Source organism: Poecilia reticulata, linkage group LG19 (assembly GCF_000633615.1).
Source record: "Poecilia reticulata strain Guanapo linkage group LG19, Guppy_female_1.0+MT, whole genome shotgun sequence".
Classification (NCBI taxonomy): domain Eukaryota; kingdom Metazoa; phylum Chordata; class Actinopteri; order Cyprinodontiformes; family Poeciliidae; genus Poecilia; species Poecilia reticulata.
This window is the reverse complement of record NC_024349.1, coordinates 7,306,121-7,315,736: the sequence shown is the minus strand read 5'-3', so window position 1 is coordinate 7,315,736 and position 9,616 is coordinate 7,306,121. Positions and strand designations below refer to the sequence as shown.

At 36.5% G+C, this 9,616-nt stretch overlaps 1 protein-coding gene across 1 annotated transcript in view; it reads left to right on the top strand.

Moving 5' to 3' along the window:
* Window positions 1-1,164: 1,164 nt before the first annotated feature.
* Window positions 1,165-9,616, top strand: part of LOC103481331 (protocadherin-15-like) — a 199,721-nt gene continuing 191,269 nt past the window's right edge. The window contains exon 1 of the mRNA XM_017310687.1: window positions 1,165-1,315. Coding sequence (XP_017166176.1) covers window positions 1,183-1,315 — 133 coding nt within the window. The 5' untranslated portion in view covers window positions 1,165-1,182. The remainder of the gene's footprint in view (window positions 1,316-9,616) is intronic.

Sequence of the window (9,616 nt, the reverse complement as noted above, 5' to 3'; positions counted from 1 at the left end):
AATAAAAAGTTTTTAGTTGCAGATTTTTTTTGTCATTGGTTCTCTTGTCTGCTCAACATGCAATAAGGTGATAATGCAAGTATTTACATGAAGGAAAAAAAATCTGTGTTTTTTTGTTTGAGTAAATGGATAGAGAAAAAATGTGTAACACGCTCAAAATGAAATTGAACCATCTGGACTGTTTGTGCTGAGAGCCCAAGGATGCTTTCTGTTGCACTCAAAGATATTTATACAAATGAACGAACAGTCAGTCAAGAAGCTTGATGACTTTGAGTTGAAACCAATCCATTGTAAATCTGTGGGGGAGCCGCATTACAGTACATTCAGAATATAAATGTTTGTTGAACTTCTCTGGACTTTTTTCTTTGCTCTGTCTATAATGCATAATTATTCTAATCCTAAACTGCTTGAACAACAGCAAAAAAAAAAAAAGCTGCATTTGCATAAATACATAAGCATATGTCAGGCCAATGTATTTTTTCATGCTTGCTTCTCCCATGTGGCAGATTTTCCACAGCAAGATTTGAAATGTATCCGACACCTCTGGCATTTTATCCAGCACTAAATTGCCTTCCTCACCAACATTTCCTTTTCTCTGTCTCCTTTTTGTTAATGCTTGCCATCCTAAAAAAAATCTACAATTTTACTTTCATGCATTAACACAAAGACCAATTAAAGATTTTCGATTGTAGTGTGCTTTTYGTTCTTCAAAATAAATATTAAATGGTGTCTAGGCTTTAGATTTTTTTTTAGATCTTTATCTTAAGGATGCAACACAGGGAACTGTCAACGTGAAAACCTTTAAGGAAATCTTTTCTTTAAAGCCTGTCTGTAGGGAAAAGACTGCATACAGTTGAGATACATCAAATCTTATTTATTTTTTTCCTTTGGTAGATATGGATGTGTGCAAGTAGTTTCTGTGGAAGACAAAGGATGATTCCCATTAGCTTAATCTGAACCCACCCTGATCGGACCTACCCTCCTTCCCTCTGACACCCACTGAAATGGAAACAACCCAAAGTTTGACATGCGTTTCCTTTCATTTTTGAGCAAGAAAGCCACAGGTCACCGGACGTTCTTTTTCATTCCCACAGCTGGAGATGTGGCTAATGATTGCAGCCAACCCGCATTAACGTCCTCCCGTCTCCTCCCCTTTCTACGCAGCTGGATGCTTGTTGAAGCATGGTGGTGAGGATGGTCGGAACACGATTAATGGGGCTGCCGTCACGAGGCCGGGTCAGATGGATGAATGTAATGAGAACTGGAGTCCTTCATCTCCTGCTGCTATCGGCCTGCCTCGGCCAAGACACGGAAGGTAAGGAGCGTCTTTCTTTGCAAGTCCTTCTCCCTGTCCCCTTCGTCTCATTGTCTTGTCTTTTTATTCCTCGAATCAATTCTGTCTGTCTGTTCTTACCTGTAACAAGTCATGCGTAGCATTAATGTATGATATATCTACTTTAGTACTTTCCTGTTTTTTTCTGTTTACAAGTTTTCATTTGCCTTTTGAAATTAAAATCATTACCTTATTCATGCTTCCACAAAGGGAACATTCACATTCAACAGTTTTTGGTAATATCAGTGGTCTGTCCCACCAAATGGGTTCCAGATTGTGCTTAATTGCAACAAGTTATTTCAAGTTTTTTTGGTTTTAGCCAAAAAAACAGCCAAAAAAAAAAAAAGTTTTTTATCATTTCATGAAGTTTTTTGCTGAGGCAGAGGAAAGAGCCACTTTAATTAGTGTTCAGAGGCAGTTTTATGTGCCACTGGCAAGCACCATAGATGGAACATCTGCTGTTTGCCACTTACATCGCTCAGAAAAACCATAACTCTTTTCAAATTAGACGAAACCAAAATCACATTCTTCAGGAAATCAAAGAATACAGAAGATTGTAAATGGCTTACACAAAACGATGAACTGTTTGTAGTCAGTTTGGAAATATCCTGGATTCTTCTAAGAAGAAAAACTTTTTTGTTTGTTTTTGTTTTTTTTAAATGTCACATTTAGTACCGTACAGAAATCCTTGGTTTTTAAATTGATCTTCTGCTTCACAAACAAATGTTCCAGTTTTTTTCTCTAAAAATGTTTGGCTCCGTTTTGTGCCAATTCAAGATTTTTATTTTTATTTTTTTTACATAATACCAGTTTTATACTCATAATTACACCGTGTATGAGAATCCCTGCCAGTCTTCCTTGAGCAGTGATAGGTTTGAACGTCTGCACATTTATTCCTACGAGGCCATGTTAGGTTACTGCTCTTATTTATGTCTCCCATTCATGAAGTCATCAGGAGCCATTACTTTCAATCAGACAAGTTATGCGTTTCATTTATCAAAAGTTTTTTGGTGAAGTGTCTTTATTAAACTAGGATGTCTGAATTTGTTCATCAGCAGTCATTCAGTGCCTGCTAATTAATGAGACATTCATTTGATCCAGGTTCTGTAGGAGAAGGGATGCATCTAATAGTAGCTCTGGACTTTGTCATTTCTACTTGAGGCTTCAGAACTTGTAGATTAATTTGAAATTTACGAAATAATATTTGTCGTCTTGAATGTGCATTTATTTAAATTATTTAAATAATTTTTTTATTAATCTACTTTAAGTTGTCTGCCTTGGCCAGATCTCAGATCTCCCTCACAGAAAAGAGTTTTGATCTGAAGGGGGTTTAAAATGAAGGGTAAATACTCCACTGTTCACTCGCCTTTAGATGCCCTTGTCTAAAGGCGAGYGAAGTGACTTTTTCAAAACATTTTATGCAAAGCTATTCAGCAAAACCAATGCAGATTTTTTTCTCCAATCAATTGAGATCTGCCAATTAAATTCACATATGGCTGCAACATAAAAGCTGTTGCTCTCTTAGTTTTACTACAGGCATTTTTGTTGTGCTCCCGTACATCAGCCTGACACCTGACGAGATAAAACCAGTAAAAGGTGTCAGACCGTACAAACTTTTCAGGGCTGCTGCTCCGTTTGTCGAGCCAGCCGTGAGGGAACATCAATGAAACAGTCAAAAGAGATGAGAGCAACAGAGTGACAGCCAGCAGAAAGACATGGCACTCGCAGCCACAGTGGCATAATAGGGCTAATCATGATGACAGGCCTTGTATAGTTTCTTCACTTTGGCCAAAGTTTGAGGGAATATTTTTATTGTCTTTTTGGTTGAACGGGCCGATTGCAATAATTTTTTTTTAGTTTTAAATGTAATACAAATGGTGCCTTTGCAAACCTCTACGAAGCAGGTTTGGGCAAAGTGTTTCCTCCTCCATTAAACTGTGTGTTCGAGTTGATGCTATTTTTCATGTATCCCCTCACAAACCTGATGAAGTTTAGATCACTACTCTGCAGGGGCCACACCATCTGGTGCAGGACTCCTTCTCGTCTCTGTAGATGGCTCTTTATGGCTCTGGCTGCGTTTTTGGAACAAAATAACGAATGTACGACTGAACAGACTCATCCCTTATGGTTGTTAGTGATGGATAAGACTGTAAAACTTCCTAACGTATTACAGCACKGTGCCCAAGGGCAGCATCACAAACCTGGCCGAAATGCTACAGGCCCGTCTTGTTACCCGGTTGTGGCGGTCTGGAGGGACGGAAACGTAGCCATTCGTTATCACTGTCCTGCTGCGACCCATTAAAAGGGAAAAGTTTGGAGTTTGTGATGTTGTGAAAGTGAAAGTCATCAAGTTTAACATCTGCTGACTGCACATCAGGTTTAACGTCAGAAAGAAGTTCGCATTGGATTGGTTTTGAAGTGATGCTTCTTCAGTGTAAAAACATTACTCTGCTTCTACGTTGGACCTCTTAGACTCAAATGCCAAAACACTCAAACTTTGACATCTGCTGACAATCTTGCGCTAGGTCAGGARATGTAACAGGGGATGTTACTAAAATCTCTACGTTGGTGCTAGTAAGCCTGCCACAATCAACAATAAATCAATTAATCACATAATAAATAAAACAATCTCATTTGGATTATGTAGTTTTTCTCTTATTTTTCMTTTTGTGTTGGTTTTATGTGAATTAAGTTTGTTTTGTTYAGACAGACTTCATATTTATTTWAAAAATTAAATGTCTTCCAGTCTTGTGGTTAAATATTTATTTGATTTTAAAGTTTATTGATCTTTCAGAATGTGTTTTTGCTTTGTTAKGCCATGACTACATTACTTGAAAATGGTCTCAGAAACAAAGGATTTAATTGTTTATCTGGGATAATTTATCCTCCTGCTAAATTTGTTATTGTGACAAGTCTAGTAGTTTGCTTTGTTTACATGTTTACCCCAATTTTGAAAGTTAAAAAAAGTTAAGTCATAATGAAAGACACAACAATTACAAATGAGTTCAGTTCAAAAATTCAATTAAAAGTGAGACTTATAGTTTAGTTCTGTATTTGTTGTGCACCTTTTTCGACCACATTTTTTTCCTTCCACTTAACTTTCTAATAATATACTTGGACATGGCACTCTGTAAACAGCCATCTTCTATCTAATGACCTTTTGTGACACACCTGTCTGCTGAACACCTGCCGAGTCAGCAGTCTTCCTGATGATTGTGTAGGTCAGTGGGTAGAAACTAGGTTATAAACATTACTCTCCCTTTTCGTTGGTTTCATATGAAACTCTATTTTGTGTTTTCAGCTCTCAAACCCCCAATGTATCCATAGTGTCTATATAAGATTTAACTTTCTCTTTTTTGCATTGAGTTACAGAAATAAATTTAGTTTTTGATTATATTCTTAATTTATTGAGATGCACCTCTCTGCTATAAGGTATGTGTCACTTTCCTGCCAGTGGGAATGACTAATAGGAAGAAAATAGGAGCGAATATTTTAAGGTTGGAAAACCAGCCACGTTCCTTTTCCCTTGAACTAAGGGCAAACCGGAGCAGCTTTAAACCTAAATTAAATCATCACTGATGGGATAGATCAGCATAATGCACTCTTGACTTTCTGCTCAATTTATCAGAATATTAATTTTCCATTCCACCCTGGGGTTTTGAGATGTATCTGCTTGGCATTTAGCTGAGGGGGYTGTAGCCAGAGGTGAACATCTGCAACTTTTCTTTGGCRGGATAGAAGCGGCTCATATTTGCATCAAAAGTGTTTTGGGGAAATTGTACATGTGTTTGAAACCAAAGAATTCTGACACTTGTCTCCYAATAGAGCAAACACTGTGCAACTGGYTTATTTACTTACAGCTCTAAACCTAATCACAGGTCTCAGAAACAGAGTGGCAGACATAATCATGGCATTTCTGCTCATGACATTAGTATTTATCCTAATGATGCTGGGCTTCTAGAGAATGTTGTTTTAGTCAGTTTTGGTCTCATGATATGGATCATTGCCAATGTGTTTTTAATGAGCATGGGTCCCAAGACAAACAATGGTTTTAGCTGGTTGGATGCCACACTATAAGTCTGCTGTACTGTAATTGGCTGGAGCATCGAGACACAAGCCATATRTTTGGTTTCCAAGGTGAGAAGAGCACCATTACATTTTTAATGAACCTTAATCCCACAAAAGGAGACCACATAATGTGCCAAATAAAGCATTTGGCTGGGCAGTCTGAGAACATAAGACCTTTTCTGTTTCTTTCCTTGGAAACATTTTTTTAAACTTCATTATCAGGTTAAACTTGTCTTTGCTTAAGGCAGTTTGACATAAACATTTCTCATTCAAGACAGAAATGCAAGCCAACATCTTTTTATGACTCCTGTACCTGTACCTGAGCTGATTATGACTTCACTTAAAATAGCAAGTGTGGGTGAATTGTTCTTTACCTTGCTGTTTTAATTAAATATGGCTGCTCACATGTTTTATGACAAAAACCGGCTCTGACAAGATTTTATTAACTTGTCTTGTGTTGTGAGAAATATGCTTGCATTTATAATGGGTTTTTCTTTTCTACCAAAAACTCTTTTTTTTATGTAAAAGCAGGTGGTCCAGAGTATGACTCTGCAAAATACTATTACATTAAAGCAGCAGCAACAACAAAAATGCACACACAAGAAAATAAAACGTTGCAAGTATTTTTTTTTTTAAATAAAATATTAAGAAGTTAGTCAAAATGAAAGCCCAAAAAAAACTTTTTCATCCTGACTGCTGACAAATTTGTTTGACTCCATTTTCACCAATAGACAGCTTTTAGTTTTCTCCTTTCATTTAACAGCAGGAGTACAAGAGTAGCAAACAGCAAGAGGAATTTTCTATTGCAGATCATCCTCAATCCTGGTCACCTCTTTTGCTCACCACAGGTTTTTTTTTTAATACAATTTATTTCTGAGCGCTGAAATGTAAATCAGTTTATTTTGAGTCTGGTGAACCATTTTTATGCTTAATTGGCCCAATATTTTATCATTGTCTTACCTATACACCCAGTTGAGGCCMATTTTCCCTTCATTTGGAATGTCCTGGTATATTAAAGAAAGTATTTAAGTGGAATATTTAAAACCTTGTGGACTTATACTTAGTCAGTTTTACAAATAAGGAAATACAAAATCCTTTTCAAAATATGATCASTCCCAGATATCAAAATGATTTTGCAAACTACTGTGTCTATTTTGAAGACAGAACAACACACATYCGACGAGCTGGTCATGTCAGATCTTGATCATTCTATCAAAGCTTTGATCCCATTCAAACTTTTTCCTCATAATTTTATGACTTTCTTCTGATAATGTAGCATCTTTTTTCTGTTATGGCTACAACTCTGATGTAACCATAACATGCTCAGACATGAAGACAGACATGAGCCCCTAGTTGCAAACCTGCAAGGATGTTTAGATAATGGATGGATGGATTATGACTGTATTTCCATATAATTATCACTTTATTATTGTAATTTGTTTTTAAAAAGTCTCATATTTGAACCCTAATACTCCATTGAACATTTGCTTTTTGCTTGCAGAGTGTTGTTTCTGTTTAAAGATTAATGACTAAAAATRCGCAGTTTGTGTAAAGGCAAAAAGAGGAAAGAAAATCTAAAATATTTAAATAGAGCAATTTCAAATTATATAAAATTGAGAAACTTTTCCTTAAAGGGGCATACATTCWAAAATTTTGAGAACCACTGTTTTTTTGCACTTCTTCTGCTCTTTGATAAAAATAGAAACCTTAAAAAGTATTTTTTATTAAAAGCCTTTATGGATCAGATCTGACTGGACTGAGAACCATTCAGATGAAAGATGTGCTCTTTTGAAAAAGCAAGCAACAAAAAAAAAAACAATATGCATCTTCTATTCAAGTCCTTTTAATCTCACAGATGGGACAATCATTTGGTGTTAATTATTAAGACTTGTAAACCTAGCCAAACTGCAGCACTTCAAAGAATAATAATTCACCACTGGAGATTAAGAAATGTTTGAAAAATATTTACTTTTTGTAATGTTGCTTCAGAAGAGTAAGCTCCACTTTTCTTACCACAAACATCTGTCATTTGACCTTCTAAAGTCAAAATAGCAAAACAATACATACATACATACATATATATATAATATATGTTGAACCCCGTTTGAATAGCTTAAGATAATACTACACTGAATCAAGAGGAGGTCATGGTCGTCACAAATTATTATGATGATGTTGGAACAGTTTGGATGCACTGTGACCAATGGATTCTGGTGTGACAGCATCACTCTGAGTAAAATCACTGATACTGCTTTGGGTTCACGGTTTATATTAGGAATAGCAATATCTACAGAATAAATACACGCAGGACAAAACGGGAAATGCTCCACAAAGCTGTTGACTGTTTTTAAAACCAACAAAAAAGAAACCATTTTAAAACCCATTGGAATAAACATATTAACTTGACAGCTCTTATTCTATGTTCATGTTGATTTTTTTTTTCTCCATTAAACATGTCAGAGGTTCATTGTTTTTCCCACAAAGAAATCAAAAGTCTGGGTTCAGGAATCAGACCACTCTTTTTATTGAAGCCTTTACAGCTACAAAAAATATTACATTTAAGCTGTTACTTTTTTTAAAAYTCACTAGCCACTTTATTAGGTGCTGCTGTTCAATGGCTTGTTAACACAGGTATCAAATAAAACAGATAAGTGGCAGAAACTCTGTGCATTTAGACATCTGGACGTGGTGAAGATGACTTACTGAAGTTAAAAACCAACATCTGAGTGGGAAATAAACAGGATATAAATGACTTTGCAGTGTRCTACTTTTCACACACAACCCTTTATAAGGTTAACAGAGAAAAGTAAGARAGAGAGAGGATGTCCAGTGTCCARCGAATGTGTGGATAGAAATAGCATTTTGATGTTGGAGGTCAGAGTAGAATGGGCACATCAATCCAACATAATGCAAAGGCAAAAGTAGCTCAAATAATTACTTGCTACATCCAAGATTTGCAKATTGTAGTCTGACCCTACKTCAGACTATAACGCACAATGCACACAACATTCATGGTGTGTGAAWGCCCAACATGTTGAATCGACAGCAGCGGAGAACCTCAACAGATGCATTTGTTGTTTGCTATGARCAGCAAWGGGTGAATCCATTCTGCTTTGTGTCAATGACTCAGGCTGGCGGTGGCAGCATCATGGTGTGGGAATGTTTTCTTGGCACACTGTGAGCCACTAAGTATGAGGTGAGCAAATCATGTTCATCACTTTGTGAACAAAGCATGTCTGTTAATGGGAGCAGGGCAACATGACGCCAAACTCAAACTGGTTGTTTGAACAAGAAAATCATTTAGATGTGACTTGGTGACTTCCACATTCACAAACCTGCAGCAACTGTGTGATCCTATCATTTCTATATGGACTTATAAATTAAATGTTGASGTCTTCTTGACTCCAAGTCAAACTTAACTCAGTCCTGAAGGTAAAAGGATGTCCAACACAGCATTAGCCATTGTGCATTCTAAACGTATCCAGTGACTAAAACTTGATTTTTTATTTTTTTTTTGTGGTAGAAGTGCATTGTTGGACTGAAATAGTAAATGATAATGTGTGTGATTTGATGGACAGTATTGTCATTGGAAAACTGCGTTTTGAATTTGATCAGGTTATCGTTGTCTGATATTACAATTTGTTTGATCTGAAAAGCAAGTGACACAGAAGCAAAAACAGGAGATGCCACCGCAGCAAATACTTTTAAAACAGTAAGGTAATAAGCCCATTTTAATATCAGATTCTTTTTTGCTTTCCTTTGTGGTTTGATGTCTCTTTCATCTGTCATCACATCAGGAAGCTGCCTCTTTCTCTAGCTTTTCCCTTYATCTAAATCATTCCTCTGTCAAGCATTTCTTCTCACAAGCACTCGTGATCTCCCTCCTGTGCATCTAACGTTGACTGCTACTTCTTTAGATTGGTTTCCCACAACCTCTTCCCTCCTCTGTTTCCCTCAGTTTGTATCGCCCTTTTCCTCTACTTTCATCACTATCAGGCTTTTGTTCATCCCAAAAATAATTAATATTTGCTAAAAGCGGCAAAATTCCAAAAAGTCCAAAGTTTGTGTCCTTGCAGGATAGTTCCACTTCCAGCACATCCACCATGAAAACATGCATAACATGTTGGGGGAGGTTTTAACGAAGGTTTTCTATTGTTTGCTCATTTATATTCATAATTAGGTTCTATAATTAAGAAAACACACAGATGGCTTTGC